Raw genomic sequence first — 24,205 nt, 5'->3', positions numbered from 1 at the left:
GAAAGAAAAAGAAACCACCTCTGATGATCGTGCAGCTCAGCCAGACATGGGCATGGGGGTGGGGGGCAGGGAGTTTTGCTACCGGTTCTCTGAACCACCCACCGTCATCGCTACCGGATCGGGCAATCCGATCTGAACTCGAAGCATTTCACCCCTGGCAGGCACGTATGCACGGGGGGCAGGCCACATGTGGGGGGCTGTATGCATGCATGGGGGGGCACATGCGTGGGGGCCACACGTACATTGCATTTTGGGGGTTCATGTGCACGCTTTGGGCACTTGGTCCAGAAAAGGTGAGCCATCACTATTCTAGAGCCTTGATGAATTTCTCAAAATGAAAGGGGAATTGGCATTTTAATCTTCGTTATTATCTATACCCCGTACTGTATTCCTTGTTGTCTTATATCAACCAGTTACCTAGGGCACGGACTATGGAAATTACCATACCAGATGTTTAATGAGTAATTTGAACATCAAAGGGAATATTAATTACTGAAACAGTTACAACAATTGTCTTGCGATTTCCAGCTCAGGCTCATTTTGCCAGACGGAATTTCTCTCCAACTTCCATTGCTCAGGCTCCAGGCTGCTAAAGGAGGACCTGAATTCTTCACGGTGAGAATTTATGAATTTAGGGCACGTGCTTTTTTTTCATTTAGCGTAAAGTAATCCTATTAGTCAATGTGTGCTAAGGAAGTTCCTTTGCAGGAATGAAATTAACGTGCCCGGAAAGCAAAATAAAAATATATTTTAACTTTCGTCTATGATTAATTCCATAAAGCTGCACAAAAGCTGCACAAAAAATAGATTGGATTTAATAACTGAAAATGATAGTGTGGTTTTTTTTAAAAAAAAATAAATGTTGCAGTTCTTGTTTCTCCTGGCAATGCAGTGAAGACTACTTAATGAAATGGGGAACTTTACATTTTATAGGTATCTTCCTACCCATCGTGCTATTCCCACTGGGAGTAACAATAAAGGAGAAAAAAGTAGGAACCCAAAGCAATTAGAGATTATTTAAAGCAAAAAAAAATCTAATTGATGCCAGCACCACTGACAATCGTTCTTTATACCTTTCAGTCTTTATAACCCTTCTTAGCTCCCTTCACATCCATTTACCGTTTCAATCATTTCATTTTTCTGTTTAGAGCTTTTTAATTGAAGGATTAAATTAAATTGTAAAGAAGTCGGACCTGATTACCGACATCTTTTTTGTCGTCTTTTATTCATGCCAGGAGAATAGACCCAAAATTATTCAGTCGCCTGGCAAAACCTTCTCCCTTCCTTTCCCAATTCGGCTTGGTTTTATTTTGTTTAGTCTTTTCCCCGTTTCCTTCTCCACTATTTTTCCCAGGCGGGTCCCTCCTGTGCTAGCAATATTTAGGTCACAAGAAAGAAATCTACTATAGATCTCTATCTATAGATTATGGTCCTATATGCTTTCCACTCCTTTCCCCAATCCTCCAATCTCTTTTCCTTCCTTCCTTCCTTCCTTCCTTCCTTCCTTCCTTCCTTCCTTCCTTCCTTCCTTCCTTCCTTCCTTCCTTCCTCCCATCCTCCCTCCCCTCCCTCCTCCCTTCCTTCCTCCTCCTCCTTCTCCTTCCTTCCTTCCTCCTCCCAACCTCCCTCCTCTCCTCCTCCCTCCTCCTCCCTCCTCCTCCCAACCTCCTCCTCCCAACCTCCCTCCTCCTCCCTCCCAACCTCCCTCCCTCCCTCCTCCTCCCTCCTCCCTCCTTCTTCCTTCCTTCCTTCCTTCCTTCCTTCCTTCCTTCCTTCCTTCCTTCCTTCCTTCCTCTTTCTCCTTCCTTCCTTCCTCATCCTCCTCCTCCTCCTCCTTCCTTCCTCCTCCCTTCCTTCCTTCCTTCCTCCTCCTCCCTCCTCCTCCTCATCCTCCTCCCTCCTCCTCCCTCCCTCCCAACCTCCTCCTCCTTCCTTCCTCCCTCCCTCCCTCCTTCCTTCCTTCCTTCCTTCCTTCCTTCCTTCCTTCCTTCCTTCCTTCCTTCCTTCCTTCCTTCCTTCCTTCCTTCCTTCCTTCCTCACTCCCTCCTCCTCCCTTCCTTCCTCCCTCCTCCTCTCCTTCCTTCCTTCCTCCTCCCATCCTCCCTCCTCCCTCCTCCTCCTCCTCCCTCCCTCCTCCCTTCCTTCCTCCTCCTCCTCCCAACCTCCTCCTCCTCCTCCCAACCTCCCTCCTCCTCCTCCCTCCTCCTTCCTCCTTCCTCCTCCCAACCTCCCTCCTTCCTCCCTCCTCCTCCTTCCTCCTTCCTTCCTTCCTCCTTCTCCTTCCTTCCTCTTCCTTCCTCCCATCCTCCTCCTCCCTCCTCCCTTCCTTCCTCCCTCCTTCTCCTTCCTTCCTTCCTCCTCCCAACCTCCCTCCCTCCCTCCCTCCTCCTCCCTTCCTCCTTCCTTCCTTCCTTCCTTCCTTCCTTCCTTCCTTCCTTCCTTCCTTCCTTCCTTCCTCCATCCTCCCTCCTCCCTCCTTCCTTCCTTCCTCTCCTCCTTCCTCCTCCCAACCTCCTCCTCCTCCCTTCCTCCTCCTCCTCCTCCTCCTCCTTCCTTCCTTCCTCCTCCTTCTTCCTTCCTTCCTTCCTCCTCATCCTCCCTCCTCCTCCTCCCTCCTCCCTCCTCCTCCTCCCTCCTCCTTCCTCCTCCTCATCCTCCTCCTCCTCCTCCTCCTCCCTCCCTCCTTCCTCCTCCCTCCTCTCCTCCTCCTCTCCTCCTTCCTCCTCCTCCTTCCTTCTTCCTTCCTTCCTCCTTCCTTCCTTCCTCCTCCTTCCTTCCTTCCTTCCTCCTCCTCCTTCCTTCCTTCCTTCCTTCCTTCCTTCCTTCCTCATCATCCTCCTCCTCATCCTCCCTCCTCTCCTCCCTCCTCCCTCCTCCTTCCTCCCTCCTCCTCTCTCCTCCTCTCCTCCCTCCTCCTCCCAACCTCCCTCCTCCTCCCTCCTCCTCTCCTTCCTCCTTCCTCCTTCCTCCTCCTCCCTTCCTTCCTTCCTTCCTTCCTTCCTTCCTTCCTCTCCTCCTCCTCTCCTCTCCTTCCTTCTCCTCCTCCCATCCTCCCTCCCTCCCTCCTCCTCCCTCCTCCTCCTCCCTCCTCCTCCTCCTCCTCCTCCTCCTCCCTCCCAACCTCCTCCTCCTCCTCCTCCCAACCTCCCTCCCTCCTCCTCCTCCCTCCCTCCTTCCTCCTCCTCCTTCCTTCCTTCCTTCCTTCCTTCCTTCCTTCCTTCCTTCCTTCCTCCTTCTTCCTTCCTTCCTCCTCCTCCTCCCATCCTCCTCCTCCTCCTCCTCCTCCTCCTCCTCCTCCTTCCTTCCTTCCTTCCTTCCTTCTCCTTCCTTCCTTCCTTCCTCCCTTCCTCCTTCCTCCTCCTTCCTTCCTTCCTCCTCTCCTTCCTTCCTTCCTTCTCCTCCTCCTCCTCCTCCTCCCTCCCTCCTCCTCCTCCTCCTCCTTCCTCCTTCTCCTTCCTTCCTCTTCCTTCCTCCCATCCTCCTCCTCCCTCCTCCCTTCCTTCCTCCCTCCCTTCTCCTTCCTTCCTTCCTCCTCCTCCTCCTCCCTCCTCCTCCTCCTCCCTCCTCCTCCTCCTCCCTCCCAACCTCCCTCCCTCCCTCCCTCCCTCCTCCTCCTTCCTCCTTCCTTCCTTCCTTCCTTCCTTCCTTCCTTCCTTCCTTCCTTCTCCTTCCTTCCTTCCTTCCTCCCATCCTCCCACCCTCCTCCTCCTCCTTCCTTCCTCCTCCTCCCTCCATCCTCCCACCCTCCCTCCTTCCCTCTCTCTCTCCCTCCCTCCTTCCTTCCTTCCTGTTTATATTTTGAAGAATGTCAATGATTATTTACTGCTCCATATGCTGATGGTTTACTGCATGCAGTGAATCTCAAATATTTTTTAACAATTGTTTCGACTGAACATTAATTCTGCTTTCATTTTTTTGGGATTTTCAGAAGCCGGTTCAATTGTAGACTCTTTATCATTGTATATCTTTTAACTACATTTCATGTTATTATTTATTTATATAGTTGTATCACAATAAGGAACATACGTTCTGCGTATACATTAGTACAAGATAGGACCACAGTGGACTCCAAAATTTCTGTTGCTAAGCGAGACGGTTGTTAAGTGAGTTTTGTCTCATTTTACGCCCTTTCTTGCCACGGTTGCTTAAGTGAATCACTGCAATTGTTAAGTTAATAACGCGGTTGTTAAGCGAATCTGGCTTCCCCATTGATTTTGCTTGTCAGAAGGTCACAAAAGGGGATCACAAGACTCTGGGACACTGCAATGGTCATAAATGTGAATCATTTGTCAAGCATCCAAATGTAGGGGATGCTACAATGATCCTAAGTGTGAAAAATGTTCATAACTCACACCACAATCGTCATAAATATGAGTCAATTGCCTAGCACCTGAATTTCGATCCCATGACCATGGGGCTGCTTCAATGGTCGTAAGTGTGAAAAACGGTCGTAGGTCACTTTTTTCAGCGTCGTCGTAACTTTGGTCACTAAATGAACTGTTGTGAGTTGAGGACTATTGGCAAGCTACATCCTCAATACTCATAAAGAAAAAAGTGGTGCTGTTGGAAGCCCCAAAGCCTACCTCACAGGGTCGTTGTTCTGACAATCAAACAAACGGAGATCTCTTCATAAGGATTTTTAAGAAAATAAGACTTCAAACATATGAAGAATGGTTGCAGGAACTGGGTATGTCTAGTTTAATGAAAAGAAGGACTAGGGGAGACATGGTAGCAGTGTTCCAATATCTCAGGGGCTGCCACAAAGAAGAGGGAATCCAGCTATTCTCCAAAGCACCTGAGGGCAGAACAAGAAGCAATGGGTGGAAACAAATCAAGGAGAGAAGCAACCTAGAACCAAGGAGACATTTCCTGACAGTGAGAACAATTAATCAGTGGAACAACTTGCCTGCAGAAGTTGTGAATGCTCCAACACCGGAAGTTTTTAAGAAAACGTTGGATAACCATTTGTCTGAAATGGTATAGGGTTTCCTGCCTGGGCAGGGGGTTGGACTAGAAGACCTCCAAGGTCCCTCCCAACTCTGTTATTATTACAAACTGTAGGATGTTAGTACCTACCCCTCTCCTAGGAAAATGAGATATTTTAGGAAATATTAAAAGGGCAGAATATTTCCCCTAAAAGGGAGGCAGAAAATCAGCCTCCCACCTTTGTCAATGGGCCATTAAGGGCCAGTCTATTCTACACAACGAAAATCTACCTCCTTCAGGGAGAGCCATAGTAGGAATTGCTCAAAGCCCCTTTCATTACATCATCACCCAGCAAGAGTCAACCAAGCCTGGGAAACAAAAGACAACCTACAAAGTTACCTCTGCATGGCCCCATGGGAGTCTGACAACCAATCAGAACACAAGCTCAAATTCAAAGTCCAAGAGAGGGTATAAAACCCAGGGACTCTCAGCATCTCTGCCTTTTTCTGCCCAGGATCTCCAAGGCATGTGATCCTGTTCATCTTTTTTCCAAGCAACTTCCATGAATCCAGTGTCTTTTTTCCCCACTTGGAACTGAACCCAGAAGGATATTTCTTCCCACAAAACCAAACCAGCCAACCAACCAATCCAGGAAAGAAAAAAAGACTAACAAATGGATCTAAGACAGGGGTCTCCAACCTTGGCAACTTTAAGCCTGGAGGACTTCAATTCCCAGAATTCTGGGAGTTGAAATCCTCCAGGCTTAAAGTTGCCAAGGTTGGAGAACCCTAATCTAAGAAACGCATCTGTTGTGCCTCGCCCGCCCCCTCTCCGCAGCCGGGCCCCTCCCATCTCCTGTTATCTGAGCCAGAGACTGATAGTGAAGAAGAATGGCCTGGCATGCCTCCAACCCCCAGCCCTGGCACCATGCCCAGACAGACTGAGCAAATAAACCTCCCCCCCCCCACAGCGTGTGAGCAAGAAGCCAGCCACGAGCTAGAATTGCCGGCAGCTGACAAAACGTGGACAGATCCCCGTTTCCGGAGAATGGAGAGGCGACGTCAGCAAAAAGAAGGGAGGGGCAGGCCTGGATAAGTGCTGAGTCATGGAGCCACACCCCATGGCCTATATAAAGGATCTGCTTTCTGGCATTCCTTGAGTCAGGCAAAGTCTCATCTGGTTGCTGAAGTCACACCTTGGATTCCTGCCTGCCCTGAGAACTCTGACAGAAATTTGGCAAAGCTGCAGAGGCTTCGTGGCCACACTTGATACAGATTTCCCAGACCCAGCCATCACAGGAGGAGTGGGACACGACAGCATCTCTCTGCTGGCCTTAATCTTCAGGGGTGCTTATTTTGAGGACAGAAGTCCCTCAGGCAATGAGATCTCAAAACAAAATCAGCAATTTGTCCGATCTGTGCACAGGAAATGATGGCAAATAGTCAACACAATGCGGTTACATGCAGCGTCATGGTAATTTTCGAGTGGTTAATCACTTATTTCAGCCATTAGCTGGCAATTCTGGGCAGAGGGCCAGAGAAGGCTAGTCTGCTACGTTTTGGAAATTCAATTTATTCTGCATTCCAATAAACCCTGGTTGGACCTGTGCTTCTCAGGCTAATGGGATTTTAGCTAGCCTGCCACTAACCTTTGCACTTACCAAACACTCTGTTATCCTTTGGCGCTCCAAAGCTACTGGAAAATATACATATTTTTTCCCCTGAAATAACCGGATTAAAATGTACCATGAGTAGGAAAACGTTATGTAATTGTCTTTTTTTTTTTAAAGAAAAAAAAAAGTCAAAATCGGGGTTGAACGGACCAATCAAGGATGACAAAATTGGGACTGAAGGGTGTTGCTTTCTCTAATAATCGTTCTGTGAATAGTTTGTGATTGACATACAAGTGCTCTAAAAAAAAATAAAACCCACTCTTTTTATTAGAGAAGGAAATGATGGTGTATAGTACGTTCTGCCAATTTCTAAAAAGACAGGAGTTGTAGTTGATTATAAACTCGGTCTGTGGATAGATAGCCGGTAATTATGAATACTTACATTTGGAGTTTTGCACAATATTAAGTAATTGGACCAGAGGTGGGTTTTAGCAGGTTCTGACCAATTCTGGAGAACCGGTAGGAGAAATTTTGAGTAGTTCAGAGAACCGGTAAATATCACCTCTGGCTGGCCCCGCCCCCACCTATTCTCTGCTTCCCGAGTCCTCGCTAATTGGGAGGAAATGGAGATTTTACAGTAACCTTCCCCAGGAGTGGGGAGGGAATGGAGATTTTACAGTATGCTTCCCCTGGAGTAGGGTGGGGATGGAGATTTTACAGTATCCTTCCCCCAGAGTGGGGTGGGAATAGGGATTTTGTAGTAACCTTCCTCTGGAGTGGGGAGGGAATGGGGATTTTACAGTATCCTTCCCCCGGAGTGGGGTGGTGATGGGGATTTTGTAGTAACCTTCCCCTGGAGTGGGGAGGGAATGGGGATTTTACAGTATCCTTCCCCCAGAGTGGGGTGGGGATGGGGATTTTGCAGTAACCTTCCCCTGGAGTGGGGTGGGAACTGAGATTTTACAGTATCCTTCCCCCAGAGTGGGGTGGGAATGGAGATTTTACAGTATCCTTCCCCTGGAGTGGGGTGCGAATGGAGATTTTATAGTATCCTTCCCCCAGAGTGAGGTGGGAATGGAGATTTTACAGTATCCTTCTCCTGGAGTGGGGTGGGAATGGAGATTTTGCAGTAACCTTCCCCTGGAGTGGGGAGGGAATGGAGATTTTACAGCATCCTTCCCCCAGAGTAGGGTGGGAATGGAGATTTTACATTATCCTTCCCCTGCCATGCCCACCAAGCCATGCCCACCAAGCCACGCCCACCAAGCCACACCCACTGAACCGATAGTAAAAAAAATTGAATCCCACCACTGAATTGGACTTAATAGGCTACATGGCCCAACCGTATGCTTTTAAAATTCTCTGGTTGCATGATCTTTGTCTTGTTATTCATTTGAATGCAGCCTTCTGTTTATCTTTCCAAATCGCCGCAAAAGGTTTGAGCTGCCTACCCTGAATCTAGACTTCTGAAAGTGTTGATTGGCAGGTGCAGTTTAGTTTGGAAAACTGAGAGTCTGAGAATTTTCTCTGAGAGATGTCTATGGAGATTCTCAGACGTCCAGGTCACGGTTGCCCCAAAGGTGCTTTTTATTAAGAGGCAGCTGGACTTTCTGGTTTTTCTTTGAAGACGTTTTGCTTCTCATCAAGAAGCTTCTTCAGCTCTGACTGGATGATGGGGAATGGAACGATTTATACTCCTTAAAGACAGCTGGTCATTTCTGTTCTTTTAACGGGTCATTCAGTGGTGGTATTCAGCCAGTCGGACCGGTTCAGGCGAACTTGTAGCAGCCCCCCACCCCCACCCTCCTCCTCCTCCTCCTCCTCCTCCTCTTCTTCTTCTTCTACTTCTAAAGGTTCTTTAGAAGGTTCTAAGCTAAGAGTTTAGAATAAGAAAGCGATTGTTTCTTCTTTCTTTCTTTCTTTCTTTCTTTTTCCTTCCTTCCTTCCTTCCCTTTCCTTTCCTTTCCTTTCCTTTCCTTTCCTTCCTTCCTCTTCCTCCTCCTCCTCCTCCCCCCCCTCTTTTGCTGTTCTGCTATCAAGAGAGATACAAATTTCTGTTTCTTTCTCTTCTAGTGGCCTTAACCCAGTGGTGGGATTCAGCCAGTCCGCACCACTTTGGGAGAACCGGTTGTTAACTTTCTGAGCAGTTTTGCAAACTGGTTGTTCGAAGAAATCATTAGGGCAGAGAACCGGTTGTTAAATGACTTGAATCCCACCATTGGATGGATGGATGGATGGATGGATGGATGGATAGATAGATAGATAGATAGATAGATAGATAGATAGATAGATAGATAGATAAACAGACAGACAGACAGACAGACAGACAGACAGACAGATAGATAGATAGATAGATACAGTGGTGGGATTCAGCCAGTCCGCACCACTTTGGGAGAACCGGTTGTTAACTTTCTGAGCAGTTTTGCAAACTGGTTGTTGGAAAGAATCATTAGGGCAGAGAACCGGTTGTTAAATGACTTGAATCCCACCACTGCCTCAGCCATTATTATTTCATTTGGACTTTGCGCTGCTCATTAAAACCGCTCAAACTGGACCAAAGGGGGTAGCTGCTTTAAGAATGGCATGATCATTTAATTCTTTAGAACAGTGTCCTTTTTGTTTCAGGCTTTTGCAAAAATCCTTCAACATTGGGATACCTCAGTGAACAGTAAAGAGATGTTGGGGACTCACAGAACATCCCAAACACGTCTTATAAATTGCTTTTGAAGCCTGCAAACTCAAGTAGCTTCTTGTTGGGACATCCACAGGTCAGAGTCAGAAAAGTAAAGCAGGCAGTTACAAGTGTGCAATCAAAAGCCCTCTTCTCCTCCTCCTCCTCCTCCTCCTCATTATTATTATTATTATTATTATTATTATTATTATTATTATTATTATTAAAAAAATAAGGGGTGACGGTTTTGACTTTTTTTTTTAAAGGATGCAGATTTGGTCACGCAGCCACAGCCACCATCTTCCCTTTGCAAAAACCTCTGCATCAGTGGTGGGATTCAGTTGGTTTGGGTGAGCCAGTAATTAAATTGCTGGCTAGCCCCGCCCCTTCCAGGAGTCCCCATGTGCCTCATTTTGGCTCCCAGGTAAGTGCAGGGAGACCTCCTGAGCCCCAAATGAGGCATGGCGGGTGGCATCCACCCCCATGGCCCGTTTTCACTCCCAGGAGGCTTCATGGAGGCCTACTGGGCCCAAAACGGGACACGGGGGAGCGTGTCCCCACGGGGCCTGTTTTTGCTCCCAGGGGTGAGCAGGAGGCCGAGTGCTGCCTGTCACACACCCCTGGCCACATCCACCATGGCCACGCCGACCCAGCCGGTCATTGGGGCAGAGAACCGGTTGTTAAATTGTTTGAATCACACCGCTGTCCTGCATCCATCAAAGGCATCTCTAGAGCAAGGTTCTCCAACCTTGGTCCCTTTAAGACTTGTGGAATTCAACTCCCAGAGTCCCTCAGCCAGCTTTTCCTAAAGGGACCAAGGTTGGAGACCCCTGCTCTAGAGGTTCTTCTAAAGAGAAATCCTCCAGAGGAGATATGACATTATTCTTGTATTTTAAAAAAAGCTATCGTATCCTACACTGAATATCATTGGCCTCTCTGTGCTCTGCCCAGCACTCTGAAAGAACATTGCCAGAGGTCATATTTTTTTTCCACCTACTTTAAAATAATCTCATTCTTCCTTTTCAAGAACTTGAAGCATCAGTCAGAGAAACACGGGCTGATCTCAGCCCTGCGTAGTTGAACCTTTTCAGCCACCCAGAGAATCTATACAGATTTTCAAAGGCTCTGATTTAAGTGTGGGAAGTGGGCTATTGTTCGCGGCCCGCTCTTGACCTTCCTTTGTCTCTCGCAACCTATCATGGATTTGCACCATCAGCGCCTGCCATTTTCTTATGTGTGATTGGGAGCATCTTTCGTCACTGGAAGGGGAGAAAAAGTCTGAAAGCAGCTGGAGATTGTGTGAATAGCAAGGTAACCAGCATTGAAATATTTGGCACACATGCCAAGCTTTTAAAGTCTTGAATCTGCTATGAATAGAATAGAATAGAATAGAATAGAATAGAATAGAATAGAATAGAATAGAATAGAATAGAATAGAATAGAATAGAATAGGAGTAGAGTAGAGTAGAGTAGAGTAGAGTAGAGTAGAGTAGAGCAGAGTAGAAAATAGAAAAGATTAGATTAGATTAGATTAGATTAGATTAGAATAGAATAGAATAGAATAGAATAGAATAGAATAGAATAGAATAGAATAGAATGCAGAAAAATGCAGAATGGAATGGAATGGAATGGAATGGAATAGAATAGAATAGAATAGAATAGAATAGAATAGAGTAGAGTAGAGTAGAGTAGAGTAGAGTAGAGTAGAGTAGAGTAGAGCAGAGAAGAGCAGAGTAGAAAATAGAAAAGAATAGATTAGATTAGATTAGATTAGAATAGAATAGAATAGAATAGAATAGAATAGAATAGAATAGAATGGAGTGCAGAAAAATGCAGAATAGAATAGAATAGAATAGAATAGAATAGAATAGAATAGAATAGAATAGAATAGAATCAGTGGTGGGATTCAAACTTTTTTACTACTGGTTCTGTGGGTGTGGCTTGGTGGACATGACATGGTGGGCATGGCAGGGGAAAGATACTGTAAAATCTCCATTCGGCCGAAGAGGTTGTAAAAAAAATGCTTTTAAAAGGTTCTGGCAATCAGGCAACTCAGCTGGGATCATCAGAACCCTTTAAAAGCTTTTTTTCCCTCTGGCGATCCTAGCTGAATTGCCTGATCATCACAGGCTTTTAAAAGCATTATTTCTACAACCTCTTCGGCCGAATGGAGATTTTACAGTATCTTTCCCCTGCCATGCCCACCATGTCATGTCCACCAAGCCACACCCACAGAATCAGTGGTAAAAAAGTTTGAAATTGCCTGATCATCATAGGCTTTTAAAAGCATTTTTTACAACCTCTTCACGCCCACCCAGTCACATTACCCACCACCACCACCACCAAGCCAGGCCTACAGAACCTGTAGTAACACATTTTACCTTTCACCCCTGCATCAAAGGTTGGTGATAAGACCGACGGACTGGTTATTAAGACTTTTGTTTTGGACTAAGCTGAGAATGAATTAATTCTCAGCTGTTCTAATACAATAAGTCTGTTCAGGACTGAATTGTATTTGGTAATCACTAATTGGGCCTCGGTCACAACACTGTTAAGGGAAAGATCTGACCATGAGAATTGGTTAGAAATGACTTTTTTCCCTGGAAGAAAAAAAAAATCAGACATATTGATGATCCTCCATATTCTCTCACCACAAATTTGATAAAGAATTTGGAGAATCCATTTGTGTCTAATTCTATGCTCAGAGATACTATTTTAATTAGGAATAACAGGTTCCAACAATAATTTTGTCGTGTGAACCCTTCAAAAGGGTAGAAAATATAAAAGTCATTAATAATTAAGTGATCCCAACCTTCTTTTTTAAAAAATGTAAATGTAAAAAAACATTTTTTAAAAAACCCCACTGTACGGTTTCAACAACAAAGAGAAAATATACAGTGAGTCAAACCAATTCCAATAAAACTGAATTTTCAAACTTTGCAAGGTTGTAATCTCCTCAGATTTCAAATAGAACTGACCTTTCTCTGTTATCACAAATTTTAAGAATCTGCTCTTGAGTCATACTATTTAGGTAATGTTAAATTGAAACTCTTGAAAAATTCAATGATGGGGTAGGGGGAAAAAAAGATTCCATATAAGAAATTCCCTTTGAGCTGGATGGCATTTCTTGATAGTAAAAGGTTAGAAAATTTGCTTTAGTCAGAGAACTAAAAGCAGAAGTAGGAACAGCTTGAGATGCATCTTTCAAGTGTGATGGGTTTTTTATTTATTTAAACTCAACTCTTTTTCCTTTAACTTTGATAATATGGAAAATATTTATACGGTTAAAAAAATTTAAAGGGCTTTATTACTCCAGAGACATCAACTGCAACCCTAAATTTGCTGACCGCATTTCTGCTTGATAAACGTAATGGACACGTTTCTGCTTATAACTGGACAGATGTAATAGTCCTATGGAATTCAATAGGTATATACACAGAGACAACTTTTCGCCACACAATCAGGAGGCTGTGAGTTCGACCCTAGGTAGAGGCAGATATTTGTCTTGCTGGGCACACTGGGAATATATCTGCTGGACAAAACTCCGCATTGGCGACAGGAAGGGCATCCGGCCATTTGAACACTCTGCTAGCTCCATTCAGTTGGTCAGATTACATCCCTCAAGGGATTATGGGGTCATTAAATGGGGTCACTCATGCCTTTGTTACATCCCGCCTGGACTACTGTAATGCTCTCTACATGGGGCTCCCCTTGAAGGGTACCTGGAGACTCCAACTGGTCCAGAATGTGGCTGCGCGGGTGATAGAGGGAGCACCTTGTGGCTCCCGTGTAACACCCCTCCTGCATAATCTGCACTGGCTCCCAGTGGTCTTCCGGGTTCACTTCAAGGTACTTGTTATCACCTTTAAAACGCTCCATGCCTAGGGCCGGGATATTTACGGGACCGCCTACTGCCACCATTAGCTTCTCACCGACCAGTGCGCTCTCACAGAGAGGGCCTCCTCCGGATACCGTCAGCTAAACAATGTCAGCTGGCGACCTCCAGGGGGAGGGCCTTCTCTGTGGGGGCCCCTACCCTCTGGAACGAGCTCCCTCTGGGGTTTCGTCAACTCCCCGATCTCAGGTCCTTCCGCCGCGAGCTGAAGACGTTGCTGTTTCGAAGAGCAGGACTAGCTTGAACGTAGTTTTAAATTGGGGTTTTTAAATCAGGGGTTTAAATGGGTTTTAAATTTGTATTTAAAAGTTTTAAGGCATCAACTGAATTTAATTGTCTATTCTTTTTGCTGTTTTATATATATTATTTTTATTTTTTTATTTTATTTATTTATTTATTTGATTTTTATACCGCCCTTCTCCCGAAGGACTCAGGGCGGTGTACAGGCAGAATAAAACCAACAAAGAACAATATACAAAGTTAAAATATCAATTAAAAACTTATTAAATGAGCCCGAAAAATTTAAGAATTTTACCATAAAACCAAAAACCCCATTAAAATTGCTAAAAATTTGAGTTTAAAATTCCATTCAAGCCAGCCCCGCGCGAATAAAGAGATATGTTTTCAGTTCGCGACGGAATGTCCGAAGGTCAGATATCTGGCGTAAGCCCGGGGAGTTCGTTCCAGAGTGTGGGAGCCCCACAGAAGGCCCGTCCTGGGGCCGCCAGCCGACATTGTTTGGCGGACGGCACCTGAGAGTCCCTCTCTGTGAGAGCGTACGGGTCGGTGGGAGGCATGTGGTAGCAGCAGGCGGTCCCGTAAGTACCCAGGTCCTAAGCCATGGAGCGCCTTAAAGGTCGTGACTAACACCTTAAAGTGCACCCGAGAGGCCACAGGTAGCCAGTGCAGCCTGCGCAGGAGAGGTGTTACATGGGAGCTGCGTGCAGCTCCCTCTATCACCCGCGCAGCTGCGTTCTGGACTAACTGAAGCCTCCGGACGCACTTCAAGGGAGCCCCATGTGAGGCGTTACAATAATCCAAGCGAGAGGTAACGAGCGCGTGAGTGACCGTGCATAAGGCATCCCGATCAAGGAAGGGGCGCAACTGCCGAACCAGGCGAACCTGGTGGAAGGCCCTCCTGGAGACGGCCGTCAAATGATCTTCAAACGACAGCCGATCATCCAGGAGGACACCCAAGTTGCGCACCCTAACATATACGCATTATATGTTTTCTGTTGTTTTATTGGCTGTGAACCGCCCTGAGTCCTTCGGGAGATGGGCGGTATACAAATATAATAAATAATAATAATAATAATTAAATGAAGATGATGATGATACACAGAGACAATTTCGGGAGACAACTTCATCCACATGCTGTAATTTTGCACATCAGGTTTTGTTAAAAAGAGGAATCAATACAAGTTTAACCTCCCCACCAACTCACCCCACCCCACCATTAAGTGCTTAAATCCCAGAATTTTCCATTTAATGAGAGTTAAACTAAAAACTCATATTTTTTTTTCCTGCTCTGTCAGGGAATGCTCTGTAACGGTCTATATCAGGGCTGTCTAACTCGCGGCTTGTTGGGCGGATGCGTCACGTGCTGGCCACGCCCACGCCCAGTTAGCGAAGGGAGGGAAAAGTCACAATTTGTCACATGACACTGCCGTGATGACGCAGGTTTGGCACCCCTGGTCTACATGGAATGACTGTGGGAGACAGGAAAAACCACAGAGGAGACACTGGGTAGATCAGAGGCAGCTTTTAGTCTGCTAAAGGGATCTGGGTGTGGCAAATGTCTCAGAAGAAACCAGTGGTGGGATTCAAATAATTTAACAACCGGTTCTCTGCCCTAATGACTGGGTGGGTGGGCGTGGCCATGGTGGGCGTGGCCAGGGGTGTGTGACAGGTAACACTCGGCCTCCTGCACTCCCCTGGGAGCAAAAAAGAGCCATGGGGGGATGTGCTGGCCCCACTGCCTCCCGTTTTGGGCCTAGTAGGCCTCCCTGCAGCCTCCTGGGAGTGAAAACAGGCCATGGGTGGGGGGGCTGCCACACACCCCACACCTCGTTTTGGGCCTAGGTGGCCTTCCTGCACTTATCTGGGAGCCAAAATGGGGGGCGTGGGAACTCCTGGAAGGGGAAGAGGGGCGGAGCCAGCCAGCAATTTAATTACTGGCGTGCCACACACCCCGCACCTCGTTTTGGGCCTAGGAGGCCTTCCTGCACTTACCTGGGAGCCAAAATGAGGGGCGTGGGAACTCCTGGAAGGGACAGAGAGGGGCGGAGCCAGCCAGCAATTTAATTACCGATTCGCCCAAACCGGCTGAATCCTGGTTTGGGCGAAACCACTGGAAGGGCCCTTCCCTCACCTGTATTGTAAAGGCGAGGAGAGAGAAATATATTTTCAGACTTGCAAGATTCTGTTAATGTAACTATACATCTATCCTGCTCTACGAATGGAGAGTTGGTCTCTGACAGAAAGTCACTTGAAAAGCCTAGAAGCATTTGAAATGTAGATTTACAGATAACGCTGTTATGTATAAGCTGGGTTGACAAAATCAGAAATGAGGAGGTGATAAACCGCCAAGGGAAATCATCAAAACCATTAAAAAGCGAAAGTTGGACTATTTGGGACATGTGATGCGACACTTGGAAAAATACGGCATACTTCACTTAATCCTCCAGGGAAAGGTTGAAGGCAAACGAGGTCCAGGCAGAAGAACATCATGGCTTCAAAATCTAAGGGACTGGTTTGGACAAAACTCAGCAGCACTTTTTCGTGCGGCCGTTGATAAAAAATAGGATCGCCAATATGATCGCCAACATTTGATGATGGATATGGCACAAGAAGAAGAAGAAGAAGTTAGAGCTGGTAGTACTCTTCTTGTGTGCTTCTTGTAGAGACAGTGTTGTGGCTCCCGCCCCCGAACCTGGCCCCATGCCCAAAAATGCCTCAGAGCCGGGCCTGCTGCCAGAAAGTGATTTGGACAGTGAGGGGGAAGGGCTATCAGGACTTACCTCAGAAGTACCGGCCTCCCTGGATCAGCTCCAGGAGCCAGAAGCAGGCCAAGCGAAAGAGATAACGAGGCCTCCTTCTCCTGACTCTTCCCCCCCCCCCAGGCCACGCCTGCAGACCCAGCTAACAGCAATCAGGCTTGGCTCAATCCCAGGTTTCGTAGGCAGGAGAGAAGAGAACAACAGAAGCAGGGGAGGGGCAGTGCTGAGTCATGGAGTGCTGAGTCATGGAGCCACACCCCACAGGATAGAAAAGGCAGCAAGAGCTGGTGTGTCTCTTTGTATCAGGCAAATCCACGGATTGACTAGAGCTGAAGTTTGTGACTCACCAGTATCTTGGCAGCCAACGAAGGCTCTTGGCAGACGCTGGCTCTTTTGCTGCCAGAGCTGATAAGAGCCAGCTAATTAAGCCATCTTTCGGACGGAGGCGAGGAGGACATAACAGACTACCTTGCAAAGCTGATATGTTCAGAGACACAGGTATGGAGACCTGTCGAGGTTTTAGCTTTGCTTCTGCCAACATTAAGAATAACCCTATCAGATATGTTCTAGACTTGCTTCTGATCCTGCCTGGGTAAGATGGCTTGTTAGAGGACAGAGAAAAATTGAGTGTAAAGATGGCTTAGTGTAACGATGGGTAAAACTGTAACACCCATTCTCATGAACTGGGCTACCATTGGTTAAATAAACTAAGCAAAGTGAATAACTCAGTTACAGTGGTGATGAATACTTTGTTAGAAGGCCTGAAGAACAGGTTGAGGGCAGATCATAATGAAGAAAAACTGTCTGTGGGGTCATTAGGGTCAATAATGACCAAATGGGGCAAAATATTTATTTTGTTTAATTTTGTTAATTATGACTTATGGTTATATCTTATGATTTATGGTTTATCACTTTGCTGTTTTGTATGAAAGCTTCTGCACCAGAGAAAAATTCCTCATGTGTCCAATCAGACATGGCCAATAAAGAACTGCTCTGTTCTGTTCTGTTCTGTTTTGTTCTTTTCCGTTCCGTTCTATTCCGTTCCGTTCCATTACTTTCTGCATTTTTTTCTGCATTCTATTCAATTCTGCATTTTTTCTGCATTCTATTCTATTCTATTCTATTCTATTCTATTCTATTCTATTCTATTCTATTCTATTCTATTCTACTCTACTCTACTCTACTCTACCCTACCCTACCCTACCCTACTCTAATCTAGACACATACACCTAGAACAGGGGTCAGCAACCTGCAGCTCTGGGGCCACTTGTGGCTCTTTTACCCCTCTGCTGTGGCTCCCTGTCACTCAAAATATGCATCACAACCGCCAATTTGCAACACCCACCGGCACGCAATTTATTGAGCTTTTCAACTCCTGGTAGGCCAACCATAGATAAATCCAAGAAAAGAAAAGTTTCAGAAGAAAACAGAACGTTTAATTCAACTACATATGCTAGTTTTGTGGCCGCTCAAAAATAGTCAGGCACAATAAAGGTTTTGTGGCTCCCGGTGTTTTCTTTTCTGTGGGAAACAGGTCCAAATGGCTCTTTGAGTGTTTAAGGTTGCAGACCCCTGCCCTCGAACATAGCATTCTTCACCTGGCATTCTTTCTAGCATATTATCTATGGGACAGCCATAATAAACTCAAAATTCTTACATAGACATAAACAATAGCCAACATCTAGATCCTGGAATCTCTGCAAAGTCTCTCTTCTAATCTGTATGCAATGTATCCAATTATTGTGATCTCTATTATCATGGAAGATAGAATATTTACCAGGAAGTGTCCAATTTACCTGTCAACAAAGGCATGGTGCAGGATGAAGATGGGATCATTGGCTGAACCCTGGACCTGAGACATGGAGCCATTCATGTAAATGTGCAGCGCATTGTGTAGACTACTCTGTGACAAATTGGATATTCCAGTACTCGGGCTTGCAAAGCCTGCAAATGAAGGAGAAATGGAGAGGGTAAGAAGATACAGTGGTTAGACCTGACTTAAGGGCCACCTTTTCAGGTGGACCACACAGAGTTTCCTTTGTGACATTTTATTTTTATTTACTTTATTTCGTCAAGCGTGTACTTTATGACAGATACAAGCGTAAACATAATTATAAATACATGTAAAGGATACGAATAAAAGAAAACATTAGGACAGGGACGGTAGGCATGCTGGTGCGCTTACAAACCTCTTAGGAATGGGGTGAGGTCTGCAGTAGACAGTCTAAGGTTTAAGTTTTGGGGAAGAAACCACAGAGTCAGGTAGTGCATTCCAGGCGTTGACAACTCTGTTACTGAAGTCGTATTTACTGCAGTCTAGTTTGGATCAGTTTACCATGAGTTTGTATCTATTGTGTGCTCTTGTATTGTTTTGGTTGAAGTTGAAGTATTCATGCCATCCCCCCCGAAAGTGGTTGGATGGCTGTGAAAGTAACCAATTTTTTTAAAATCTCAGGCTGCTTGTTGCTGAATTATCCCAAAAGTGCTTTTCCAAAAGGCAACAAGACTTGTTTTTTTTTTCCTTGAAGCTTCTTCAATCCTGAAGAACTGCAAGGGAGGTGGGGGGAATCTATTTTCCAAAGCACCCGAAGGAAAGACAAGAAGCAATGGATGGAACCAAATCAAGCAGAGAAAGAACCTAGAACTAAAGAAAAATTTCCTGATGGTTAGAACAATTAATCAGTGGAACAACCTGCCTCCAGAAGTTTTGGTCCCTCTCACTGGAAGCTTTCAAGAAGACACTGGACAGCCATTTGTTTGGAATGGTATAGGGCAGGACTCTCCAACCTTGGCAACTTTAAGACTTGTGGACTTCAACTCCCAGAGGAGCAAAGCTGGCTGAGGAATTCTAGGAGTTGAAGTCCACAAGTCTTAAAGTTGCTAAGGTTGGAGACCCCTGGTATAGGGCAATGTTGGTGAACCTTTCTGACACCGAGTGCTGAAACTGGAGCATGCGCACATGCAGGGAAGCACCAGAAACCGGAAAAGTAGATCCCTGGTGCACATACGCATGCCGGGAGGCTAAACTCCCAGTTTCTGTTCTGTCCCCCCACCTCACATAGGAAGACACACGAGCAAACGATGTGTACCAATAATTTATTTTTACAACCCGACCTGAATCCCTTTAGCAGATAAAAGTGCTGGTAGCTACTTTCCGAATGCCTGCCAAGTTTCTTATCACCTCTAGAAACAGGAGTCAGCGTATCTGTAGTCCGTTGCTGGAGCAACCAAGAGTTCAAAGAGTAGTCAGAAGTCATTCACAAAGTCCAAGCCTTAATTCCGAAAAATATCCCATCCGAAACTCACGATATGCAGTTTTTGTCCATCACAGAGCCTGCAGAGCAACCCCACCCACTTTTATTCCTTGTGGGGCGTGGCTCAGTGACTCAGCAATGTCTGGCCCTTCTACACCTCTTCCTTTGCTGCGCACGCCTCTCCTCCGACACTGCCTGGGATCAATCCAAGATTGATTTTCATCACTCCCTATTAGTGGGTGCTCTGACATGCCTTTCTCGTGGCCTTCAGCTGGAACCTGAGGTGTTGCCAGAAAGGAGGGTCCTGGAGAAGAAGGCCTTGTCAGCTCTTCCCCATCACTTTCAGAGTCATCTTGCTCCATGAGGACAGGCTCGGGAGCCGGAGTCACAACAGTTTCCAGCATGTGAAACTGGAAGACCAGGTGGCTGGCATGCATGCTCATGCGAAGACCAGCTGGCCAGTGCACATGTGTGTGCCAAACACCAGAAGCTCAGCTTCCTGGCCCATGCATGCACGCCAGGGAGCTGCTTTTCCAGTTTCTGGCACTCCCACGCAAGCGAAAACCAGTTGGGCTGAAATCCGGAAGAACAGTGAGCGATGGCGGGCATGTCCAGAGAGATGGCACACGTCCGGCACACATGCCATAGATTCGCCATCATAGGTATTGGGTCTCCTGCTTGAGCAGGAGTAGGACTAGATGACCTTCAAGCAGTGGTGGGTTTCAAAATTTTTTACTACCGGTTCTGTGGGTGTGGCTTGGCATGGCTTGGTGGGCGTGGCCTGGTGGGCATGGCAGGGGAAGGATACTGTAAAGTCCCCATTTCCTCCCCACTTCAGGGAAAGGATACTGTAAAATCCCCATTTCCTCCCCACTCCAGGGAAAGGATACTGTAAAATCCCCATTTCCTCCCGATCAGCTGGGACTCAGGAGGCAAAGAATAGATGGGGGCGGGGCCAGTCAGAGGTGGTATTTACCGGTTCTTTGAACTACTCAAAATTTCTGTTAATGGTTCTCCGAACTACTCAAAATTTCCGCTACCGGTTCTCCAAACTACTCAAAATTTCCACTACCGGTTCTTTGAACTATTCAAAATTTCCGCTACCGGTTCTCTGAACTACTCAAACTTTCTGTTAATGGTTCTCCGAACTACTCAAAATTTCTGCTACCGGTTCTCCGAACTATTCAAAATTTCCACTACCGGTTCTCTGAACTACTCAAACTTTCCGTTAATGGTTCTCCGAACTACTCAAAATTTCCACTACCGGTTCTCTGAACTACTCAAAATTTCCACTACCGGTTCTCTGAACTACTCAAACTTTCCCTTACTGGTTCTCCGAACTATTCAAAATTTCCACTACCGGTTCTCTGAACTACTCAAAATTTCCACTACCGGTTCTCCGAACTACTCAAAATTTCCGCTACCGGTTCTCTGAACTACTCAAACTTTCCGTTACTGGTTCTCCGAACTATTCAAAATTTCCACTACCGGTTCTCTGAACTACTCAAAATTTCCACTACCGGTTCTCCGAACTACTCAAAATTTCCATTACCGATTCTCCAGAACTATTCAAAATTTCCGCTACCGGTTCTCCGAACTACTCAAAATTTCCGCTACCGGTTCTCCGAACTATTCAAAATTTTTGCTACCGGTTCTCAGAACTATTCAAAATTTCCACCAGGTTCGCCTGGTTCGTCAGTTGCGCCCCTTCCTTGATCGGGATGCCTTGTGCACAGTCACTCATGCGCTCGTTACCTCCCGCTTGGATTATTGTAATGCTCTCTACATGGGGCTCCCCTTGAGGTGCACCCGGAGGCTTCAGTTAGTCCAGAATGCAGCTGCGCGGGTGATAGAGGGAGCTTCACGTAGCTCCCACGTAACACCACTCCTGCGCAGACTGCACTGGCTACCTGTGGTCTTTCGGGTGCACTTTAAGGTTTTGGTTACTACCTTTAAAGCGCTCCATGGCTTAGGGCCTGGGTACTTACGGGACCGCCTGCTGTTACCTCATGCCTCCCACCGACCCGTACGCTCACACAGAGAGGGACTTCTCAGGGTGCCGTCAGCGAGGCAGTGTCGTCTGGCGACACCCAGGAAGGGCCTTCTCTGTGGGGCTCCCACCCTCTGGAACGAACTACCCCAGGACTTCGTCAACTTCCGGACCTCAATCTTCCGTCATGAGCTTAAAACACACTTATTCATCTGCGCAGGACTGGATTAGATTTTAAATTTTATTGGTTTTAAATGGGTTTTATTATTTATACTGTTTTTAATAATTGGCTTTGTAGAATAAGTTTTTAAATCGTATTTTAATTGTATATTGCACTGTTTGTTTTACCTTGGCTGTACACGCCCTGAGTCCTTCGGGAGATAGGGCGGTATATAAATGTGATTAATAAATAAATAAAATAAATAAATAAATTCACTTAACAACCATCGTACTAATTTAACAACTGCAGTGACTCACTTCCCAAAGGTGGCAAGAAAAGTCGTAAAATGGGGCAAACTCACTTAGCAACATAAATGTTGGGCTCAATTGTGGTCATAACTCAAGGACTAGCTGTATTTGTCTTTTTTTTTTTTTTGCAGTCACATCAAGCTGCCAGCACACATTGAGTTTCCTAAGCAAGGAACATTACATTTGTCTGTTAACTTTCATTCCATTACTTTCTCATTTCTTGAACCTGCGAAGTTTAGGGTTAGGCTTTGTCTGCAAATGCCTGTGGGTTATACCTCTATCAGTAGTGGCTGTGGATGCCGGCACCCCGATTCAGTCAGCTGCAGCCGCAGCTGACTGTTGGAGGCGAGTTATTGGCCCCAAAGGATAGGGTGCGCAACTTGGGTGTTCTCCTGGATGAACGGCTGTCGTTTGAAGATCATTTGACGGCCGTCTCCAGGAGGGCCTTCCACCAGGTTCGCCTGGTTCGTCAGTTGCGCCCCTTCCTTGATCGGGATGCCTTGTGCACAGTCACTCATGCGCTCGTTACCTCCCGCTTGGATTATTGTAATGCTCTCTACATGGGGCTCCCCTTGAGGTGCACCCGGAGGCTTCAGTTAGTCCAGAATGCAGCTGCGCGGGTGATAGAGGGAGCTTCACGTAGCTCCCACGTAACACCACTCCTGCGCAGACTGCACTGGCTACCTGTGGTCTTTCGGGTGCACTTTAAGGTTTTGGTTACTACCTTTAAAGCGCTCCATGGCTTAGGGCCTGGGTACTTACGGGACCGCCTGCTGTTACCTCATGCCTCCCACCGACCCGTACGCTCACACAGAGAGGGACTTCTCAGGGTGCCGTCCGCCAAGCAATGTCGGCTGGCAGCCCCCAGGGGAAGATCCTTTTCTGTGGGGGCTCCTGCCCTCTGGAACGAACTTCCCTCGGGTTTACGCCAAATACCTGACCTTCGGACCTTTCGCCGCGAATTGAAAACACATTTATTTATTCGCGCGGGGCTGGCTTAAATTTTATTGGTTTTAAATTTTTATTATTAATTTTTAATGGGTTTTAGTTTTATATGTTCCAAAGTTTTAGGCCAATTATGTAATAAGTTTTTTAATTCGTATTTTAATTGTATATTGCACTGTTTGTTTTACCTTGGCTGTACACCGCCCTGAGTCCTTCGGGAGAAGGGCGGTATAAAAATCGAATAAATAATAATAATAATAATAATAATAAAAAAGTGTGGCGTAAAAAAATAACGGGAACTGAAATGCTTTTGGACACTGATTCTACGCCCATTACTATAGACCGTGCAGTTTCAGACGCATTATCTGAAAATCTGCATAACCGACGAAACTGAAAAAAAGCAGAGGAGCTACAGATCAAAGGAACGGAGGGAACAGTTTGAATATTTAACAGCCGCACATGTTTTTCGAACAATTTATTCTTGTGGGGAAAGTTGACAGCATTTTCGAGATAGCTCTGAGCTTAGCAATAACAGACAGAAGGTGGTGCCTTTTTTTTCAACATCGGTGCCTCGGGTAGTTGGTGCTTCTAATAGCATCCAGGCAAGGGGGAAATTTTTTTAGAAAACCAGCTGTACAGCTATGTCTGTTGGGTGCAGTTTGAGGAGATACACTGAGGGGACCTGAAAGAATAGAAAATAGAACAGAACAGAATAGAATAGAATCAGGGGTGAAATCCAGCAGGTTTTTTCACCCCTGATGACAGGTTCTGGAGAACCTTTAGCAAACATTTTGAGTAGTTCGGAGAACCAGCAAATACCACCTCTGGCTGGCCCTAGAGTGGGGTGGGAATGGAGATTTTGCAATATCCTTCCTCCAGGAGTCGGGAGGGAATGGGGATTTTGCAGTATCCTTCCTTTGTCATGCCCACCAAGCCACGCCCACCAAGCCACACCATGCTCACCAAGCCACGCCCACAGAACCAGTAGTAAAAAAAATTGAATTTTACCATAGAATAGAATAGAATAGAATAGAGTAGAGTAGAATAGAATAGAATAGAATAGAATAGAATAGAATAGAATAGAATAGAATAGAATAGAATAGAATGCAGAAAAATACAAGATAGGGTGGGGTAGGATAGGTAGAACGAAACAGAAGAGAACGGAATGGAACAGAACAGAACAGAATTCTTTATTGGCCAAGTGTGATTGGACAAACAAGGAATTTGTCTTCAGTGAATAAGCTCTCAGTGTACATAAAAGATATAAGTGATAAATCATGATCATAGTCATTATAAATATATTAATCATAAATTATAAGATACAACACTTAGTGATAGTCTAATAAAACAATATCAATCGTAAAGATACAAGCAACAACGTTATAGTCATAAGTAGAGAAGGAAATAGCTAATAGGAAGGATGAGAAGAATAATAGGAATACAGT

The 24,205-nt window shown here is 45.8% G+C and overlaps 1 protein-coding gene across 2 annotated transcripts in view; it reads right to left on the bottom strand.

Annotated features, from left to right (window-relative positions):
* Positions 1–24,205, bottom strand: part of TYR (tyrosinase) — a 99,675-nt gene that overhangs the window by 24,719 nt on the left and 50,751 nt on the right. For both annotated transcript variants that reach the window (XM_058186087.1, XM_058186086.1), the window contains exon 3: positions 17,900–18,047. In XM_058186087.1, coding sequence (XP_058042070.1) covers positions 17,900–18,047 — 148 coding nt within the window. The remainder of the gene's footprint in view (positions 1–17,899; positions 18,048–24,205) is intronic.

Source organism: Ahaetulla prasina, chromosome 5, assembly GCF_028640845.1.
Source record: "Ahaetulla prasina isolate Xishuangbanna chromosome 5, ASM2864084v1, whole genome shotgun sequence".
In the NCBI taxonomy this organism is placed as follows: Eukaryota; Metazoa; Chordata; class Lepidosauria; order Squamata; family Colubridae; genus Ahaetulla; species Ahaetulla prasina.
This window is presented reverse-complemented; position numbering and strand designations above follow the sequence as displayed.